At 45.6% G+C, this 23,193-nt stretch overlaps 1 protein-coding gene across 8 annotated transcripts in view; it reads right to left on the bottom strand.

The window, feature by feature from the left end:
* Positions 1–23,193, bottom strand: part of SGCE (sarcoglycan epsilon) — a 255,774-nt gene that overhangs the window by 64,740 nt on the left and 167,841 nt on the right. For all 8 annotated transcript variants that reach the window (XM_086941944.1, XM_086941946.1, XM_086941945.1 and 5 more), the window contains one exon: positions 22,327–22,489. In XM_086941944.1, the coding sequence (XP_086798070.1) occupies positions 22,327–22,489 (163 nt within the window). The remainder of the gene's footprint in view (positions 1–22,326; positions 22,490–23,193) is intronic.

Raw genomic sequence — 23,193 nt, 5'->3', positions numbered from 1 at the left:
ATAAAGCCAAGTCAGAAGTGTTTGCAGTCGCTTCGGAGAGGAAGAATGTCATCAAAGGTTAAATACATCAGTTTGCTGAAAATCAAAGCTTGTCCCTTAAAATGGGGTGCTTGCGTGCGACAGCGGCTCTTAGCAGCATCGGAGAGGCCTGACCACACACTGAAATAATATAATAAACAATTTATTTCTCTATACCATATTTTTTAAGACAGACTTTAGAAGTTTTGAAACGGCTTTCGTAGGTGATATAATTAACGTCTCTATTAGAACATATGCGGCCGTGAATAAGTGACAGCGGGGGGCGGGGAGAGGTGGCGGGCACGAAGGAAGGAGAAATGTGAGTCACGGCGGCCGTGAAGTGTGAAGCAGATCCCTTTGAAGCCCGGCCAAAGTGAAGTGAATAATTAGGGGAGGAGAAATACCAGACGCCGGCCGAGCGAACGGTGGGGAAGCCTTTGATGTGGCCTGGCGGCCGTGGAGAAATGCTGCTGGCAGTGGGAGGGCTGGGCATGCTCGTCCACAAGGAGTCACGTGACTCTCGTGCACTGTCCAAAATCCTAGGAAAGGAATTTTTTGGGTTGACAACAATAGGTCCAAGTTTCACTCGACCTAAAAAACGAGTGCATTTGGTTTTGTTGGCGCGGCTGGGAAATGCCTTTGAGAAAGGAGCTGGGGGCTCTGAAACATGTTAGGCGACAACTAACTCCGCAATGCAACTGCTGGCTCACCTGAATGTAAGGATTTTAATAATCTGCCTGTGATGGAGTGCATCCCCGAGCTCGGGACACACTTTGATTTAAGTAATAACACGGCAGTCCAGGCCATGGGGGACAGCACCACCCAAGAAAAAGAATGGGGCGCAAGGTGAAGACTGAACTGTTACCTGTTTGCGACATGACAGCACTTTGAAATGCGTCCGCAGTTGAGGAACTGAGGCCCACTGGAGGGTTTAAATTATTGACAATCTCCTCAGCCGCACAACACTCACTGGAGGGTTGAAAATGTTAGGCGACAACTAACTCCGCAATGCAACTGCTGGCTCCCCTGAATGTAAGGATTTTAATAATCTGCCTGTGATGGAGTGCATCCCCGAGCTCGGGACACACTTTGATTTAAATATATATATATATTCTCGCTCCTCGTTGCACCAGCGCGGTGCACTCATAGGCGGGTGCTTCTAAATACGGGGTGCTCCCGCATGTCAAAAACTTTCCCCGCTTGCCTCCTCATATCACTTACACGTGAAAGGAAGCAAGCACTCCTTGGGGATTGTTTCTGTAGTTTTATTCACAGAAAACTCGCACAACCAAACAGACGCGTTGTCGCGTTTCGGTATCAACCTTTCTCGATGTTTACTGGGCTTAATTATTGGATTGGTATTTGGCCGGCCGAGCTTTTGAAAGTCCATCGATAGGCATTATGACTGGTGTTTAATATTTATTTTTCACGAGACAAAATATATATATATGTATAAAAATGTTGTGGTGCATGGGGTGTTTGCCCTGCAGTGTGCTCGGCTTTATCTTTTGTTCAATTGTGGACTTTAAAGATGGTGCTCTATTAAAAAGTAGGATGTTCTGAGAAATAGTCCGCTTTCAGTGTTGTTGCAGGAAATGTAATGTTTAAATAACATGGCTGCCTGAAGCTTCGGTAAACATTGAGAAAAGTTGATAGTGAAAACGGCAACGCGTCTGTTTGTTTGTGCTAGTTTTCTGTGAATAAAACTACAGAAACGATCCCAGAGGGGTGCTTTTTTCCTTTTACGTGTAAGTGTTATGAGGAGGCAAGCTGGAAACATATATATATATATATATATCTCTCAGCAAAACCGTTTCAGTAAAGAAACACACCGCACACTACTCCATAGGTTAAATGCTTGGGTTTATTTTCTGTAGGATCCCCACCTACGCGTTTCGGACAACAATCTGTCCCTGGTCACGGTACTGGTTTGTACCGTGACCAGGGACAGATTGTTGTCCGAAACGCGTAGGTGGGGATTCTACAGAAAATAAACCCAAGCATTTAACCTATGGAGTAGTGTGCGGTGTGTTTCTTTACTGAAACGGTTTTGCTGAGAGGTATCCTGCGAGGGTGTCCTGAACCTCGCCGCCGGCACCAGCTACAGTAGCTCCTCTCATTATTGGGACATTTGCTCTTAAAATATATATATATATATATATACATATATCCATTCCCATGCTATTTAATTGTAATGTTTCACCTATTGGCATTGCCTATGCTTGTTTGAATATTAATTGTGATAAAAAAAGGTTTTAGTTCTAGCCTCTTCACTCCTTATGGACCAACTCCTTATAGATCGATGTATTGATAGGCTGCCCCGGGGCACCAAAGGTGGCCACCTACGAGGGCGGCCACCCTTAGTGCCATAGGATGGCACATACCCTGAGCGGTCTAGTGGTTGGGGGGGACCAGTGGTCCCCCCGTGAGGTCCCTTCCTGTTCCTGGGGGAAGTGATGAAGGGCTATATAGCCTAGGGGGCGAGGGTCAAGCGCCCTCTTTGTTCCTGATGCAGCGGCGGGTTGACCCTCGCCCCCTCCCCCAGGCTGATCCGGCTTCGCTGGACTAGAGACTGCCTGGCGTTTTTCTTGGTTCTGGTGAGGCCTGGAATTTCTGGAGTACGGTGGAGGGTGGTGCGCAAGGGGCTTGCAAGGCTGACTTAGGGTGGGGGGGCTGCCTCATCCGGCGAGGGGGGGGGCGCTTTCACGAGGTCGGCAGCTGATGCATTCATACCGCTTTCTGTGGGTCTGGCGCGCTATTCTCGGGTGCAAGGGTGTGTAGAGGTATTTTCAGTTGGGGTTGCGGGGCAGGGGGGGATGCGGCGTCGCGGGGGGGGGGGAGGTTCCTGCCCTCAGCGTGGCTCTCGCGGGGTCTCCTGGCCTGGTTCGCCTTGTTGTGTGGCTCTCTTTCTCCTCATTGTTTTGCGGGGGTCTGCTGGGCAGGGGCACCTCCCCATTGTAGTGGGTGGGGGGCGCCACTGGACGCTCACCCCTTTCCCTCCTTTCCAGGCCACAGACGGGCTTTGCGGGCAGTGCTCCTGGATCCAGTGGGGGCTGTCCTCGTGGTGGTGGGGCATGCTGTTCATCTTTTCGCGCCCCCGGCAGGTCCGGCCGCCATCCGTGCCCCTGCTGGGCCGCGGGTCGGTCGTGTCCAGGGCTGGCGAGTCGCGCGGGCATGCACTCTTCGTAACCCCCCCATCCACCCCCGATCGCCTCGCACTCCTCAGGCCGGGTGTTGTCGTAGCAAGCGCTTTCTCTGGGGGGATCGCTGCCGTCAATTTATTTGATTGTTTAATTTATTGGTGCGTTTTGTATAGCGCGGAGTTGGCCCGAGGGTGTCGGAGCACTTCGCTTGGGAGCGGGGCTGATGCGTGGGGGCAGTGCGGGTGGGCGAAGTGCATGAGCTGGCGTTACATTAGGGGAGAGTAGCGAGCCACGGAATGGATGAGGTAGCAAACGGTGAATGATTATCTTCGTAATGAGCACTCTTGTTTGTTTCACTTGTTTGGTACTCGTGTGCAACTTGCACCCGTCACTTCCTAGATTATCACACTGTTTTCTCCTCGTACATTTGTTTAATTTCGATACTTGCACAAGTGCTACCATGGCCTACGTATTGTTTGTCTTGTGCTTGAGTGCCCTCCATATTGTTCACGATTGTCACTTTTGTAGTGCACCGTTTGCTGCCTCTTGTGTTTTGTTGGTTCGCGGTTGTCTTTTTTGCTTCATTTGACGTGATGGTTGCTTTTGTGTTTTGTTCATTTGTGATGTTCTCGTGTGCTAGTTGTGTTCCTTTTGTGGGGCGCTCTGGCGCCTTCGGGTGGGGTTCGCGCTGTATAGAAGCGCACGGATGGATAAATAAATAAAAATAAAATTACCCAGTGCATATCAAAGACATTTGGTTTTATATGGGAGGTGAGCAGCTGGTGGGCCTTTTGAATGGGGGTAGGGTGGGGTAGACTGATGTGTGGATTTATCTTTCTGCAGGGCAGTCACCACGCATTGTTCGGTCCGGAGCGGCAGAGGAAGATCGACAAACATGGAGTGAACGGGGTGGTGGGGGGCGGGTATAAGTTATTGATTGCTTTCAATTTCTATTACTGCAGGACTTCAAGATGAGTTTGTGGGATCACACATCACGACGGAAAGCGCAGGGTATTTGGTTGGTCCCACTGGCCAGTGGGCCGGCTTTAATGGATACAAGCGGCAGGATTGCTCACCAGGAAGTTCTTTGTCAATAAATGTTGTAATGTTGATTCTTACTTTTCTTGTACAGTCTGTACATGCTGCACTTGAGATTGTAAGCCTTCTGCCTGTGTTGCTCACCTCTATGGCCTGATAATTTTGCTTGTTCTTTTGCTGTAACAGTTATCTCAGGTAACGTATCTGGTTATATAGTGCAGTGCCCTGACACTTTAAGATATTCGTGTTCAACGAAAGGACTCTAAATAATAAAATAACAATATTGAATTCTGGAATATCTTTGGGACTACCTCAATAAGTAGTGCATATGTAGTGGCGATCTTATGGATAGCTAAGGCGGTACACCCACGGCTTAGATCAGGGAGCCTAGGTGGCTACCCAAGGATGAGTTACTGATGGGTGAATTGATCTCACTGTATTCCTCCACTGCGACGGGGCTAGATGGAGGTGAGAGAGGTTTTAGGTCTGGAGTAATTAGGGAGCAAAACTAATGGTTGAGTTGATGTATACATCCTGCTCCTGTTGAGTTATCTATACAGTATTGTACAAGAGTGAGTAGGGGGTTTAGGGGGGGTGTTGATACAAAGTCTTTGGTTTTGGTGGTCAGAGTTCTGAATGAGTACTCCAAGGACACAGATGGTCACTACGCCTGTTCCCGGAGGTTTCTTGACCAATGTTGTGCGTCGACGTTTCGACCCTTAAGTGCCCCAGTCGGTGGTCACGGCGGGTCTTTATCAAGACAGGGGGAGGGGGGGGGGGACAAGGGGTCGGGAAGTCACAGGAGGGAATTATCGCACCCTGGAGGAAAGCCTGAGGTCAATCCCTTGAAAGCGGAGAGTTATTTCCGTGGCAGATCCGAGCACCGACAGTCAGCGTGTGCAGTAGCTCGAAGCTTGATACAAAATCGAAAGACTTTGTATCAACCCCCCCCAACCCCCTACTCACTCTTGTACAATACTGTATAGATTTGTAAATAAGTGTCACTCAATCTGTTTCACTATTCACTGTGTTCACCAACAGTCACTCTTCACATGTTTTTAACTTTTATTGAATTTGAATTGGAATGAAGTAATTCCAGTGCATTACAATGTTGACTTTTTATACATAAAAACCTTGAACTAAATCTGTTCTCTGAGAGGTGTATTTGAATGTAATTGATTATCATTCTCTTTAATCGTTTATGAGCTAACATAGCCTTTACTCAAAGTAATTTGTTTAGCCACCCGACAGAACCACGTTTTGTTTAATCATACACACCCAGGTTCTGAGGGACACAGGGTTAGCCCTTTTTGTTAAACCACTAGTATCTTCAGGGGCCATGGGTCTTTGGGTAAGCACGACCAGGGTCGCACAAGGTCCAGAGGATGGCGGACATCTGCCCTCTGCCCAGGGCAACATTTTCACGTTAAAGGGGCCGGGTTGCTTCTTTTGTCTCATGGTGTCTCTCTGGGCTGGGTCATTTCTGTTTGTTTATGAGACTTATTAGAAAGCTCTTTAGGGCAAGGCGGGCGCAGCAGGGACCTGGGTTAACCAGAACAGGCCTACTCCAGAGCTTGTCAAGTTATATATTGGCATATGGGGCGCTGCACCATGTGTAACGGCTTAGTACAGCAGTTATTTCCCTGTTTCAGTAGGGTTCTTCATTAGTAGCAGCGGCTGGGCACATGGGTAACGGTGTGGCTCCATTTAGTTCGCCCAGGGTTTGGGCGGGCAAGGTCGGCAACTGGCGGACGGACACGGTGTGGAGGAATGTCAGAACCGTGTAGGTTCTATGCACACTCAGCAGTCTAGCATGCTATATTTTCTGCAGAACACTGATTAGGTGAGGAGTTACGCAGTTATGTGTTTCCATAATATCTGCCTTTGGATCAAGTGGGTGTGTAAGTTATCTCCAGGAGTGGGTAATTTGACTTAAGTGCAGAAATAGAGGGGATAGCGTTCCTTTTCAAACAGCACCAGAACGCAGTTGGCAGGCATAGTTGAGAGGTGATGGACTTACAATTAGGTTCCCAGGGGTTTGAAAGTTACGTGTCTTTCCAGTGAGGCTAAACGTGCGAGGAGTTTGTTAGCCTACAGTAGGGTCGGCTTCATGGGAGAGAGCCGCCTGGCGTGACCTTAAGGGTGAATATGCCCCCAGTAGGTCTAGTAAGGGTGTGAGGCCAATGCTACACAGGGGACACCATGCCAATGACAGTGTTGTTGTTTACCTCATAGGGGCTTGTTGGTTGCTGGTCAGCCAGCTGTACAGAATAGGAATAGACTAGGAATGGCACACTAGAGGGACACCTGCAAAGCACATTTAGCAGTTAGTTGTGAAGTTCATGGACATCACTGTCACAGTTCCCTGTCCGGAGGGCGGCAGAAGTGAGAAGGAAGTTTGGTTGCGTGCCAGCTTGGCGGTGCTGAGGAAGACAGCAGACTTGTCCTTGCCTGAGCCAAGGGAGGCCGGCGATTGCAATTGTAGTGCAATAGGTCCATGGTGCCAAGGAGAGGCGGATAGTGTCGCCCGACAAACCGGAAGTAGCATGAAGCATAGGAACTCTTGTTTCATCAGGCTTGGGTTGTTACTGGCCAAATGCACTGGGTGCTTTGTTGTAGACGGGGTTGTTTTACTCAAAGTGATAGGCGATCTTTGGTTGATATAGCGGAAAGCACTAGGAGCAGCAGGTTGTACGAATAGGAAGCTAGTAGGTGGGGGGACTCTAGGACGGCGGCTGCCGCACCCAGAGCCTTGGCGAAGTTACAGGGCGATCCAATACAGGAAGGTACAGAAGGGTACCCTCTACATGAGCACCGGAAGGGTGCGTGAGCGAATTATCCCCCAGGGAGATCCACGAGGGATCCTGGAGTGAGGAAATATACATTTTATGGTCAAGAAATGTTCCCTAACGTGTCCCCACCGTCTCCATGTACAAGCTTAAAGTGCATGTAACTTCCCTCCTGTGCCAGCTATGAAGACGCAAATACATTTGCGTCCAACGTTAACATGTCCTCTTTCAGATCCACCCTGAATGGGTTGAATATTCCGTTCCTAAGTATGCCATGCCAACGTCTTTTTGTGGTGTACTTTACACGTTTTTCAGCTCTGGCGAAGTAGGCCCTGAATTCTGCCATCGAGCCTTTTTTCTGCTTTCCGACTCTGAACGCCTCAGCCTGGGCTGCCTCTGTACCCGTGACCTCTGCCTTACTCCCTGTGCGGCTAACGGCGCTTAGCTCAGCCTGCTGCCTGCCAACACTGTATTCAACCTTCGAATTATCTGTTCCGCTCCTCAAACATACATTCCTGCCTACTAGTTCAAGTAAACATCTTCCAGCTGCAGAGCAAAGGGCCCCGCCTTACTGTCTCCGTGCAAGTAATTCATAGCCTCTGTTACCATGGTAGGCCCATGCCCCCTCGCATCTCACGCAGACACTTAGACGCTTATACACGCACTCACAGTCAGTATAGAATAGCCTCTGCCCAAGAGACCTTTCCTTCTAGATAATATGGTTCCCAAACATTAGATATCAGATATGATATAGGTACGAGTTGATCTGACATGCCAGACTTCTGTCTCTTTCCGCAAGTGTAAATGTCAAGTTCTCTGCACCCTCCAGTTCCACGTCATTCACGCGTCATGCAGCTGCGCGCGCATCCAGGCCTCAGATTTCTGCTGACATTGCCAAATTCTGCTACGTACCCACCTACTTGTGACACTTACATATGACGCTTCTAGCACACACCTCTATGTTCACGCCTTCTAATTACGTATCACTACCACGTGTATGCTGTTATCTCGTTTCTCTCAGCTGTTACGCCTACTGTATTGGTTTCTATTGTATGATTTAAGTATATAAGCTATGTATTGTCAATAAAATAGGGCTCTATCCCTTCCTGCACCCCAGTGGTGGCAGGAACAAGATATCCGATCTGGTACCATGACCATTCCTTTTTAAGGAATAAAACCCCTAAGAACTCTAACACCACGGACTCTGCCTCTTTCTTTCCGATTGAGTTATTTTTGTTAAAGTACTTACCTGCATAGAAATTAGGACGGTAAATCAAATATTTACCACATTATTTTGGCGCCCGAATAGGGACCCCTCCCCCACCCCACGCGCCGGTTGGTGCGTTGCAAGCTTTGCCCCCTGCCATCAGTCAAGACGGAACTACGCGTACCCGCAGGATTTCCTGTTTTCTCCCTCTGGCCCACGGAGGTGACGGAGACTGCGATCAGCACCCAGACGAGGCGGTGAGGAGTGCGGAGGATCCCGACCAGAGCCTAGCCGAAAGAAGCAAGGTCCGAGGTGTCAAGAGGCCCACCAGTTTCCGAAGTATCCACGTGTCGAGTCGAGTCCAGTCCAGTCCGGTCCAGTCCAGTCGAGTTTTCCGAGGCCTTCCGATTCCGTGCTTCCCGGTGAGTACCATTGCTGGGACGTATCTAGACGGGTGCATTATTATGTATCCGGTAAAGACGGGTTTGGGTACACAAACACGGTCTGCACTGTTTTAGACAGTGTATCTGTACTGTTTAGCAGTATATCCGTTATTCAAGTTCTTGCACTGTCTTCGGCAGTGTATCTGTGCTGTTTAGCAGTACATCCGGTATCTAGGGTAGAGATATATGTTCAAAATGTTTTTCATATGATTAATGTCGTGGTACGAGTGATTGTTAAATGTGCATTATTGTGTTTTTGTGTAACTAGCTGTGTTCAGAATAAGTAACCAGTACCAAGTATCCAGTACTACGTAACAAGATGCCGTTCTTCAATAAACTAAGACAGATAGGAACTAGGAAAGGGATACTAGAGGAAGAAATTCCTATCCCCCCTAGGGACACGCCTGGAAATTTCATGTACCATAAGCATGGCATAGACGCCATATTGTATCTAGATTTGTGGGCCGATTATACTAAGCACCTAGAAGAAAGACACAGATGGCCCGTTACAGGAACGTGGGATGCTGAGTGCATCCTGAAAGTAGAAGAAGCACTATGGAGAAAGAAAGCCAGACAGTCACAGAAGGATGCCATAGAATTGTGGCGTAAAGAATCACATAAACGAGCCGAGAAAGAGCTCCGTAGAGAAGACAGACATAGAGAAGAGTCAGATAGAGCCCGAGAGAACGAATTAATTAATGAAGGAATCCGAGTAAAAGCAGAACAAGTAGACCGCGCACGAAACAATCTTGTAAATGGCATGTATCTTGTGGCCGAGGGTTCGCCTGAAACTACTTCAGAAATACCGAAAAATCTGCCGCCGCCATTGGTTCCAACTAAAGTAAAGCACAGGACTACTAAAGACATATTTCTGAATTCCTATCTAGACGATGTAGCACCCGCTTACACCAATTCACACGCCCCGCCTACTGACGGTGACGGGGACGGAGGTGGCAACCCGCCTACAGACCATATCCCGCCATTACCGCAACAAAGTTCCCCCGTCCGACAGCCTGTCGTTCCTCCACCTCCACCACTTCCCTCACCTAAGGTTAAGATACCAAATCCGTTTTTGCCTGATCCTATTAAGAGACAAGTTCAAGTACACATACAGACTCCACAGAGGGATAATGCCCAAGCCTCCGCCTCAGGAGGTGCAACCGGGGGTTACCAGACCCCGCCAGCAACACACAGATTACACCTTAGAGACATGCAGAAGCACCCTACACTCCAGTCACCCCGTCTCGACATACTTAAAGAACAACTTCCAGTTTGCAGATACGATCCAGTACCCGGCAAAGACGATAGAATGTTGATAGCATCACTACGCTTGCGACAAGCTACAGATTACCTAGTGTTATTCTCAGGGATGACTGATCACCTAGATAGAATATATCATTTTGTCCAGACTGGGGAAAATCCTGAAAGTATTAAGGAGGCCCTGGCACACCAGAAAGTCGACACTCAAGCATATATATTACGTTTTTTCATAAATTGCTTAATAAGAGAACGAGACAGGCCTGAGACAGACCAGGATGAAATGGAAGCACTAAACAGGTGGGGTCAAAATATAGCCGAAGGAAAACATGATAAAGTGAATTGTATATCAAGCATGTACAAGAAAATAAGAAAAGCAGTAATAGAAATACACGAAAAAGAAAAAGAGAATGACTCCGAGGAGGAGGAGGAAGGACCTGAAGAACCAGAAATAACTACCGATACGATAGCGTATGTAGGTAAGGGAACTTACCTTAGGAAAGGCATTCGTCCAGAAAGCAAGAGAGTTTTTCTCTCTGGCATATCAAAACCGAAATCGCCTGAATATCTGTTTCAGGACACTGATAAAATGCTTCGAGAACGAATGGGGTACCATGTACTCAATTCTATGGATGAACAAGAACTAGCCCGGTCCGCAGTACTATGGGCTGACAATGCTAATATATACAATGATGACACAGTAGCGCAGACATTTCTGAACCTATCCCCAGACGAGCAGAAATTAGCAGGTATATATATGATTCAGCACCTCCTCACGTTATACAGAAATAAACATTCTGATCCAGGTCCCTTACACGATACATTAGAAGCGCTACTCATGGATAGATGGAGAGGCCTAAGTACCAAGTTAATCCAAATAATTCTAGAACAACGGCACAGATATAACACTTTCTTAGGCCCACAATATGTTCCCGCTCCGCCCTCAGAAAGAAAAATGTATCATATGGAACGTTTAGAAAGGCAGAACCCTTTACGAGAAGTACATCCAGTTATGGGTACCGATAATACCTTGAAACGTGTGTATGTACACACACCTCTGACCAAGTTAGAACTATTGGAAATGAAGAAACTAGTACCCTGTCACGATAAAGACCCTGCAGGTTTTCACAGAGAACTTAAAGACATGTTACTGATGGGAGATTACACATATGCAGATATCATGAAAATGTTAAAAGTACTGCTGCCCACCGGCATCTACGAGAAACTCAAGGAAAGAGAATGGGAGGTGGGAGACAAAAAGATCATATGGACAGAAATAGAAGATGAGGAAAAAACTCGTACCCCAGGGCTAGGCCTTGGGGAGAAAGCTAAAGCATTACCAGGTTTGATAGTACAGGTTCTGCCAAGATTACTGACCACCAAAAAGGAAGACTGGGACGCAATCTCAGCCTGTAAACAGAAACACGATGAAGATACCAGTGACTTCTATTCAAGATTCGAGAAATGTTTCATTATTAATAGGTGCCTAAAACCAGGTAGCGAGTCGTACCCACATCTTTTTGTATCAAAGTTAGTAGAGAATTCCCTGACAGCAGTCAAAAACCGTGTATATAAAGTTGAAAGTACATGGCAAGCAAATACGCCATCACAGATGTTACAAATGTTACAATACCATCAGAACAGAATTAGAGAAGAACAGGATCACGAACAGAGACGCATGAAAGACACAAAAATGAAAATGTTAGTGGCCCAGTCGGTTCCAGCTGACGGCCAGAGAAAGGGTACGACCCAGACAGGTAATGCCGCAGCTCCCGTTAAAGGGACATGCAATTATTGCAAGCAGCCAGGTCACTACGTACATGAATGCCCAGTCCTGAAACACAATATAGCAACAGGTAAAACTAAAGAAAGACCGCATCCGCCTAGACAAGATCAGGGTCAGCAACAGACTTCACAGAATTCACAACCTATGCATGCTCCACCACATACAGCACAGACAGCAGCGGTATCACAGCCACAGTCACAGCCCATAGCCGCAACGCAGCAAGTTTCACGGCAATGTGCCAGTATGCCCAATCTGATTATCCCGATTATCAACGATACACATGAAACAGCCTAGAGAGGGAGGTTGGCTTGCCTCTTATTGAGATTCCTGTAGATCAAGAGGGTCCTTACATACACAGTCGAGTATTGGGAAAAGATAGAAAGTTTTTAATTGACACAGGGGCAAGCCGCACAACAATCAGCCATAATGAAGTCCCAGGGGCACCCCTCTCAGGCTCACAGAATGTTTCCCTTGGTTTTTCAGGACAGCCTATTATAAATGAGGTATCGAAACCAGTCCCCCTGACTGTGGGTCCATTATCACGTGTTACAGACTTGTTACTTACGAAATCATGTCCCGAAAATCTGTTAGGTATCAAAACATTGAAGGCTCTAGGAGCTGTGATATGTTGTTCTCCGGAAGGAGTTAGACTCTTTTTGCGTGACTTTAAGGGTCACTATGTATTACGAGAGTTTGATGTCAGATTGAAGAATGTACCGAAACACCTGTGGGCACAAGGCCCGACCGATGTAGGCTGCATGCACATCACACCATACCGTGTTACACTCAAACAAGGAGTTGTTTTACCAAGGATCAGACAATACAAGTTACCACCCGATGCTGTAGTGGCTTTACTGGAAATCATTGAAGAGCTCATTGCCCAAGGAGTGGTCGTAGAGACCGACTCCAACATCTGTAATTCCCCTATCATTCCGATTCTTAAACGTACTGATCCCAATGCACCGCCAGTATATCGGTTGGTGATTGATTTACGAGAACTGAATAAATGCATTGTTCCACAGTACCCTGTGGTTCCCGACATCTCTTCCCTATTGACTGCTATTGATTCAGAAGCAACGTTCTTTACTGTAATTGATCTTAAGAACGCCTTCTTCAGTGTGCCCATTGATCCAGAGAGCCAATACCTCTTCGGATTCAGTTTAAATGGACGAAGTTTCAAATTTTCACGCGCACCTCAAGGATTCACAGAAAGCCCCAGCATCTATAGTCAAGCACTGAAAAGACAACTCGATTGTATTCAAATGCCAGTTGACACCGCTTTACTGCAATACGTCGATGATCTGCTGATCACCGCACGAAGTGAACCCGAATGTGAACAAGCATCACTGACAGTTTTACATTTTCTGGCCGACAAGGGACACAAGGTGTCTCCTTCGAAGCTACAATTCTGTGTTCAGCAAGTTGTGTACTTGGGTCACTTGCTGTCCAAAGTGGGGAGACAGCTCACTCCTGACCGCATCCAGTTAATTGTAAACATGCCACAACCCCAGACACAAAAGGAAGTGCGGGCCTTTATAGGCCTCACCTCGTACTGCAGACAATGGATTCCCAAGTATGCATTTCTAGCTAAACCACTCATTCAGTTGACAACACAGGAGGCAGCGACTTCGACTGCCCTTCCTTGGACTCAGGAACATACACAGGCCTTTGAGGAATTAAAGAAAGCTTTATGTCAAGCACCAGTTTTAGCGACACCATGTTACAGCAAACCCTTTACACTTTTTGTTACAGAACGTGATGGTACAGCGTTGTCTGTCCTCACTCAAGATCAAGCAGGTTCACATAAGCCTTGCGCTTATTTTTCAAGTACATTGGATTCAGTAGCCCAGGCGCTCCCTGCGTGCTTAAAGTCAGTTGCAGCGACAGCCCTAGCAATCAGACAGAGCGATTCAATTGTCTTAGGACATCAATTAACAGTACAAGTTCCACATTCTGTAGAGGTTCTTCTAAACCGAACTCAGACTCAACACTTGACTATAGCACGACTGACAGGTTATGAACTGACACTATTCCAGCCACACATAGAAATCAGACGCTGTAACATCCTGAATCCCGCAACATTGTTACCTTCGATTATGACTAATTCAGCCCAGCATGATTGTATAGAGATCATTAATGCAGTAACAAAACCCCGACGAGACTTAACAGATGTTCCACTGACAAATCCAGACCTGACACTTTATGTGGATGGTTCATGTATGAGAACAAACACAGGAGAATTAGTGGCCGCCTATGCAGTGACCACTGAAACTGAAGTTAAAGAAACATATCGTATTGATACACTGTCCGCTCAAGCAGCAGAGCTCATCGCTCTGACCCGAGCCTGTATACTAGCCAAGAACAGAAATGTTAACATATACACAGATTCACGTTATGCTTTCGGAGTTGTACACGACTTCGGAGTGTTATGGCAAGAACGAGGTTTCCTGACCTCTCACGGTGCCAAGATTCAACACGGTCCTCTCATCCAAGCACTATTAGAGGCAATACATCTGCCTTCAGGCATATCCATCATGAAGTGCAAAGCACATACTAAAGTTACAGATTCCATTTCCCAGGGTAACGACCTGGCAGATCAAACAGCAAAACATACAGCATTGACTCACACCCAGACAACTGATATGACAAAGACAATAGTACCAACACATTGTATGACAGTTAGGGATCCCACACTAGATGTAATCGATATTCAGACACATGCTACTCCAGATGAAATAAAGAAATGGACTGAACTAGGAGGGATCCAGACAGATCAAGGTTGGATGACGAAGGGAAAATCTACATGGTTTCTCCCCGACTCTATGGTTCAAGTCATAATAAATACAGCACATAGTCCAGCACATCTAGGAGAAAAAGCTATGTTAGACAGTTTACAGAATCTCTGGTACAACAAACACTTACGAGCAGCAGCAAAACAGAAAGTGCGTACTTGCATGATCTGTTGTCAGTTCAATCCAGGTAAAAGCGTCCCTGTAGAGCAAGGTGGATTCCATCCTCCTAATCACCCTTTTGAAGTCCTCCAGATGGATTATATCCAGATGGACCGTTGTCGAGGATTCAAGTACGTCCTCGTAGTTGTTTGTGCACTTTCCGGTTGGACCGAAGCATATCCAGTCCCAGATTACACTGCTCCGACCACTGCCAGGCAGTTGGTTCGAGAATTCTTCCCACGGTACGGCTTGCCTCGTGTCGTGTACTCAGATAACGGACAGCCATTCTCATCCGAGCTCATGAAACAGGTTTCCCTTCTGCTGGGATATCAGTGGAAATTCCACTGCATCCGACATCCCGAAGCCGCTGGCCTTGTAGAGAGGCATAACCAGACACTAAAAACACGCCTTGCTAAAGTATGTAAAGAGAAAGGGGTCGACTGGATAGTCGCCCTGCCAGTTGCACTATTCTATATGAGAATGGTCCCCCATTCGAGATCAGGACTAGCACCGTATGAGGTGGTCTTTGGCAGACCACCGAATATGTGGGGGACGCCCATGCCTAAGAAAATAACCGATGTTGATTGTAACATGCTGACAGATTACCTTGCCTCCTTGATGTATGCACTCCAATCATGTCGTTCACAGGTTGCTGCAGCCTTTCCCGACAACACTGATGTAAAGCCACACGATGTCCGTCCTGGGGATACAGTCCTAATTCGTAACTTCGACAGGAAAAGCCCGCTGGAGCCCCGCTGGAAGGAGCCGAAGATCGTCCTTCTTACCACGAGGACCGCAATCAAAGTGGAAGGCCGAAAGGGGTGGATCCACACGAGTCATATTAAAAAATGTAATGAACTGTTGCCAGAAACTGACTCGTCCACCCCCTCCAAGGACTGCCTCGATACTAAAGACTTCAAAGTTCCAAAAAGAGAGAAAACTCCCCAAGAGGAGTATCGATCAAAACTTCGGTCTAGCAAGTCAGACAGTTTAATTGTTTAAGTCCTCCCCTAGGTGAATCGGTTAAATAGTTTCTGACATGTATCCCCTAGATCGAGATAGAGAGAGAGAGAGACAACTCAAGAAACATGCATATTGTAAATCACTCCGTAGTCACTGTATAGTGACATTGTTGATTATGTTTTTTCTAAGTCTTCTGATTATTGTTGCCAGTATATTGCTTCCCATATACTACCCTATCTTCAAGCGTGAACAATCTGCTTACAATGTCACTGCCGAACATTCTTTTAGCGAGTTACCGCCACATGAACTATCTTATAGACTTGCGCTGCGCAACAACACCTTCATTAGTATGTTACATCACTCCCATCAGACTAACAATGCTACAAACTGTTGGATATGTGGCCGACTCCCCCCTATCAGAAATACAAGGGAGTTCTGCCCCTCTTTCCGTACCCGTTCACACACAATGGCTCTTGTGGAGCATGGTTTAGAATAATTAATTCCTTAGATCCCGATATTGCTGTTTTCGAAGGAAACTGGGTTTGGGGAAACTTGAACTTAGTTCTGCTTAACGCCTGTTATCCTGACAAAAAGGGACTTCCCACTAGAATAGGAACTGATCTAGAAAATGAAGTATATGGATTAGGTAATTATACAATTAACCTTATGATTCTTACTGTCGAATCCGAAGCTGCACCAGTTCTCCCTGCTATGTCAGTATTACCAGTCAAAGGTGATTTATGTGTCAGAAAGAAGGGTTCAGTACACTTAGGTCATAGCAAATGTACTACTGTGGTCGAATTCAGTGACCAAGGCAAATCTTCCTTTAGAGCTACTCGTCATTCCTATTTTGTTTGTGGCCATACCGCATACATACGCTTACCTCTAGATTGGGATGGTACCTGTTACATTGCATTCCTTCTGCCACCTGTTTTTCTAGCCCCTCCTGATTATCACAGAAATACAAATCTAGTAAAGAATAGACTCCGAAGAGATCTCCCGATTGTCGACTATACTGAAACGGCATGGGAGCAATATACAGATTTCAATAAAGGATTCTTTTTCTTCACAGGTCCCGTCCAAAATAGTAAACTGATACGAAGATTAACTAGAACACTCGAAGCAGTAGTGAATGAAACTGCCTCCGCTCTAGGCAACTTAACAGAGGAGCAATCTGCCATGCGGGTTGTTGTTCTCCAGAATCGTCTTGTTATTGACGTCATCCTAGCAGATAGAGGCGGAGCTTGTAAGGTCATCGGGTCAAGTTGCTGTGTTTTCATTCCAGAAAACGCGCCTACAGTATATAAAGCTATTACACGTCTTCATAAGATTGCAAGTTTGATACATCAGAATCCAGGCACCTGGACTTGGTCCGGTTGGTTCTGGACAACGTTGACCGCTTGGGGATGGAAGATCCTATCCTTCCTAGGCATTGCCCTTGTCATTGTATTCAGTTGCTGCCTGTGCCTACAGTGTGGGCCAGCGATTTGTGGTCTGTGCGCCACTTCATGTATTGCACATTCCAGTTTTCACTTGAAACGCGAAAAGAAGAAAGAAGAGCAAATAATGTTACAAGAACAGACTGATCGATTTATGAGAATCGATATATCATGAAGGGTCCGTAGGGAACAAGGAGGGAATGAGGAAATATACATTTTATGGTCAAGAAATGTTCCCTAACGTGTCCCCACCGTCTCCATGTACAAGCTTAAAGTGCATGTAACTTCCCTCCTGTGCCAGCTATGAAGACGCAAATACATTTGCGTCCAACGTTAACATGTCCTCTTTCAGATCCACCCTGAATGGGTTGAATATTCCGTTCCTAAGTATGCCATGCCAACGTCTTTTTGTGGTGTACTTTACACGTTTTTCAGCTCTGGCGAAGTAGGCCCTGAATTCTGCCATCGAGCCTTTTTTCTGCTTTCCGACTCTGAACGCCTCAGCCTGGGCTGCCTCTGTACCCGTGACCTCTGCCTTACTCCCTGTGCGGCTAACGGCGCTTAGCTCAGCCTGCTGCCTGCCAACACTGTATTCAACCTTCGAATTATCTGTTCCGCTCCTCAAACATACATTCCTGCCTACTAGTTCAAGTAAACATCTTCCAGCTGCAGAGCAAAGGGCCTGGCCTTACTGTCTCCGTGCAAGTAATTCATAGCCTCTGTTACCATGGTAGGCCCATGCCCCCTCGCATCTCACGCAGACACTTAGACGCTTATACACGCACTCACAGTCAGTATAGAATAGCCTCTGCCCAAGAGACCTTTCCTTCTAGATAATATGGTTCCCAAACATTAGATATCAGATATGATATAGGTACGAGTTGATCTGACATGCCAGACTTCTGTCTCTTTCCGCAAGTGTAAATGTCAAGTTCCCTGCACCCTCCAGTTCCACGTCATTCACGCGTCATGCAGCTGCGCGCGCATCCAGGCCTCAGATTTCTGCTGACATTGCCAAATTCTGCTACGTACCCACCTACTTGTGACACTTACATATGACGCTTCTAGCACACACCTCTATGTTCACGCCTAGTTCACGCCTTCTAATTACGTATCACTACCACGTGTATGCTGTTATCTCGTTTCTCTCAGCTGTTACGCCTACTGTATTGGTTTCTATTGTATGATTTAAGTATATAAGCTATGTATTGTCAATAAAATAGGGCTCTATCCCTTCCTGCACCCCAGTGGTGGCAGGAACAAGATATCCGATCTGGTACCATGACCATTCCTTTTTAAGGAATAAAACCCCTAAGAACTCTAACACCACGGACTCTGCCTCTTTCTTTCCGATTGAGTTATTTTTGTTAAAGTACTTACCTGCATAGAAATTAGGACGGTAAATCAAATATTTACCACAGGAGGACCGACGGTGCCCCGTTAGTCCTTCGGGCGGTTGTGTACCTGAGCAACCGGGGGTTGCCAACGCTCCGCCCCCCCGAGGGGGGAGGGGCGTGAGTAATGGGCGGACAAGAGGTTCGCCGGGGGAGGGGTTAGACCTTCCCCCCAAAACTGACAACGCCCGACGGTTAACACCGCGGGGGTTATGGCTCATCAGGTGGGCGGGTCGCGAAAGGCGGCCTGCTCTGGATCTCCCGTAAGATAACCCAACATGTTGGCAGAATGTTTATGCTAATAAAACTGCAACAACTTTCTCCATCAAATTGTTTTGTGTCTGTTATTGGTTGAGGGGTGCGTTGTATGAAGAAAGGTCTGGGTTTGGGCCGATATTGGCACTATGGCCACACTCAAGACTGTTCCCCTTCATGTAAGATCCTGGACTCCTAATTAAACACACACTGTTGTTGTTCCTGCTTTAAAAGATTTTGCCATTGCTGCCCATTTTCTGTCACAAAACATGGTCCAGAAATGTAATGCTGTCGCTCGGACTCCAACTGCTAGTTACATTTTGGCATGTGACAGACTACTACAGCAACTCTTCCATTATTCTAGAATGCTGCTACCCAAGTTCTTTTGGTTCTTTCTCGCCTTGAGAATAGCACCAAACGTTTTTCTGATTTATATTGGTTACCTGTTGCTAAAATATCTTTATTTAAATGCTTGGTGATTTGCCACCGGGCTTTTCTGCATTCCAAATTCTAATAGTATACTCCCACATGCACTCTTCAGTACTCTTCCCGTGTTCAGGTTTTTGCTCCAAATCTCTGAAGAATTTTACACTTGGGACATAGAACAAAAACACACCTTTTCATCTCTGAGTAATTCTTGGCAGGTACAGTACCAGCTGCAGCACTGAAAGACTCCTCTGGGTAGCTGTTGTGTTCCATAAGCTTCAATCATCATCAGCTTTTAAAAGCCCCCTGGATCCTGAAGGGATGTTTTGATGGACAGAAACCTTTCTGAAAACTGCATCTCGGTCCCCCCATTTACCTGGTGCAGCTTCCGTTTTGGCATATCAGTCTTGTCAGCTCTCTGGGCTCAGTTTGGGTGTAATGCATGCACCAAAATTTGTGCAACTCCTCTCCAGTCCTACCTCTACACCAGACAGGCGCAGAGTAGGAGGAGGATGATACCTCTGGAGAAGGCCCAGATCAGAAGAACATGCCTGGTAGCAGCAGATAATCAGCATTACTACTGATGGGCACAGATGTTTCCATCTGTACAACCTTCAACCATCAACAGGATCTTGACGCTTTCGCAAGCTACCAAAGACGAAGAGTTATAGTGGTGACTAGTGGAAACTTCCTGTTAGTCTGTAAAAACAGAATACCCCAAAGCAGTTCTACAGCATTAAAATGTTTTTGAAGTGCACACATACATTAGGTAAAATTCTCAGTTTCTTCTGGATAAAGAGAATTCCAAGTAGTTGTTTTCAAGGCAGTGCCTTCATGAACTCCTGGCTTTAGCAGCTTAAGCGGGGGTGACATGGGCACTTGAAAAACTGAATAAATATTTATGAGCCTGTTCTGTTGCCACCTCCCTCGGCAGACAAACGCTTTTAAAAGTAAAGTAAGGTAAAACCAGTTGTATGACGTTACACCACATTCCGCTGCAACGCATGCCTTTACCACGCATGCTGTACAACGGAATGCTATTTCCACGCATAAACTTCACAACGAATATTCCTTTACCACGCATACTTTTACAACGATTTTTGTTGTAAATTCATGCATGGTAAGGGCATACTCTTGGTAAAGGTTATACCCCTCCCCTGTACCCCTACGTCACCCCCAGCCCCCAATTCTTCTTATAATTACCCCTGCCCGGAACCCTCAATCCATATATATATATATTTTTTAACTAACATTCCCCTTACCTCTTCATGTCGTCTCCTCTCCTCGATCTTCCTTAGTGACGTCGTACGTCGTAAAGAGGAAGAGGAAGTGTCATTCCGTGTCCTCTAAAACTATGCTGATTGCCTCCACTTCCCGACGTTACAACAAGTGCTGTTTATTTGGGGGGAGGGACCCCCCAAGCCCCCTTTTTTCCGCACACATTTTTCTTTATTTTTGGGGGGAGACGCCTCAAAGCCCCCATTTTTAATTGTAGCCTTTAACACACATGCCTTTACTACGTATCTAGTTAAAGGCTATTCGTGGTAACCACGCATGCGTTGTAATGCATGCGTGGTTAAGGTTTGCGTGGTAACAGCTGCGTTGTAGTGGCTGTTTTCCAGGAAATATAGTGAATACAAAGTAATAATTTGCACACCTCTCTTGAATCAATATTGAACAAAATTATTCACAGTTATATTTGGTGGAAACCCATATCTTGACTAGCCCCAGTCAAGTTAGTATAAATATATCATCCACAGAAACCTGTGTTATGGGGTGCACTATCCACTGCCCCACTATTACGTGGTGCTAACGTTATAAACAATGTTCTCAATTATGTTTGTACATTTCAACCAACTCTTTCAGAGAAATATTTCAATAAAGGTGCTCAAAGAGAGAACTAATACATGTTAGTCATCACATTGTGCAATCATTATGAAATAATAGCATTATAACTAAATACAATCACAAAAATCAATTGTTGGTTTTCCTTCTTCAAAATGCTTTTATTCTTCTTTTTTCATCACTTTCGTTCGTGAGAAACCTTCATACAACTCTCCAAATGATTGTGTTTAGTTATAATGCTATTATTTCATAATGATTGCGCAATGTGATGACTAACATGTATTAGTTCTCTCTTTGAGCACCTTTATTGAAATATTTCTCTGAAAGAGTTGGTTGAAATGTACAAACATAATTGAGAACATTGTTTATAACGTTAGCACCACGTAATAGTGGGCCAGTGGATAGTGCACCCCATAACACAGGTTTCTGTGGATGATATGTTTTTCGGGAAAACCATAAGAAAGTTGAGGTATGCGAAGCCAGTCCTAGTACAGGACGCCCTGAAGGAGAATTGATGCGAAAAAGAGATGGAGCCGGCAAGAAAGAAAAGTGAAAGGACACATGGAATTAAGGTAGAAACTATCAGAAGAAGGAAGGGTCTAAGGATGAAGGATAGATGCAAGGGGGAAAGGTTTGGTGCATGAATGGGTAAATCAACATTTGAATGGCTGGGTGAAAGCAAGAATGGATGGAATGATGAAAGGCTGGATGAATGATTGGAACCCTGGATGGAAGGGTGAAAGGATGGATGAATGTACTGATAACATGGAAAGTGAAATGATGGATGGATGAAAAAGAATGGATGGGTGGGTAGAATGGTTGGAAGTGTGAGTAGAAAGATGGAAGAATGGATGGATGTAAGACAGTAAGACTGTAATGATGAAAGGATTGATGGAATCTTGAAAAGATGGATGGATGGAAGCGTGTAAAGATAATTTGCTTCGCTCACCTGATGATATTTGAGGTATAGATCGAGGTGCATGTTGAGGGTATTTTACTTTTCTGGCTACATCCTTGTTTCAAACTGCTTCATTTTCAATGAATTATAGCTGCATTATTTTTTTGAATCGAAATGCCAACATAGCTTTTGAAATAGATCACGCTTTATCTAAAATTATAAAATGGCACATTCTGCTTTTGCTGACTACAAAATATACAAGTCCATTACTACATTTAAAAGTAAAGGTTTTTTGACTACAGGATATTGCATTATTCTGCGATACAATTACGTGACATTTTTCAGAAACAACTCTGTAAACTGCTCCAGTTCATCATTTATGTTCTGTGAGCCACATGAAATTAGCATCGTGTACCCAGATTACATTTTACAGTTTTCTCGTCCATGTTTTTGCATAACTGCCAACGAACTCACCAGAGATATTTTGCACCAGTCTATTTTGAATTGAGCTCGAAATTTCATGTCACAGCTAATGACGGGTTCCATTTCCTGACTGCATCTCAGCTGATTTTGTGGATTTTCCACTTCCCTTAAGCACGCGGAGAATGGCACATCTGCGCCCACCATCACGTAGACGCTGCAGGCAGGAAGACAGAAAAGCAAGGTTACTGCACAGTTTTAGACTGGTGACTAGCTTTTCAATGATGCATGGGCTCTCGGTGTCAATGCACTAATAAGGAACATCTTGCAAGTAGCTTGTGTTTATTACCGTATAAATGTCCTTACATTTACCCCTTTCGATCTAGTCCTCTTTCCTTCCAAAGTCTACTCCCACGAAATAAGAAATAAAACGTGAGAACAGAAAACCAACCTATCAAGATTTACAGTGTTATACTGCAATACTTGTCCAAGTAAAAAAGGTATTTATTTTAAAATGACTTCTATTGTGCATAGTAATAACATGTCACAATAGATCATGAGCAGCAGATGGGTTGCATCGATCAGTGATGGAGTTCATTGGTGAAGATTGGGGCAAAAGAATGAATACAATGGCAGTATTACATATAATCATATATTCATGATTGTAATTCATAATCATAAATCAATATCACACATTGATTTACCAGTCGCGGCCGGTGCAGGTAAGCGTGGTGGGGTGGTAGAGCGGGGCACTGGAGATGACGGAATAGGTTGTATTTATTTATTTAATTTGACCTATTCTGTCATCTGTTGACTTACCCTATCCCACCCGCCCGCCCTACTGTACTTACCTGCACTTACCGCCACTGTGGTTTACTTTATATATGTATGGATATAGGCAAAAAGGACGGTAGGGCAGGG

This window comes from Lissotriton vulgaris, chromosome 10, assembly GCF_964263255.1.
Source record: "Lissotriton vulgaris chromosome 10, aLisVul1.2, whole genome shotgun sequence".
In the NCBI taxonomy this organism is placed as follows: Eukaryota; Metazoa; Chordata; class Amphibia; order Caudata; family Salamandridae; genus Lissotriton; species Lissotriton vulgaris.
The sequence above is the reverse complement of the archived record's forward strand: the minus strand, read 5'-3'. Positions and strand labels throughout refer to the sequence as shown.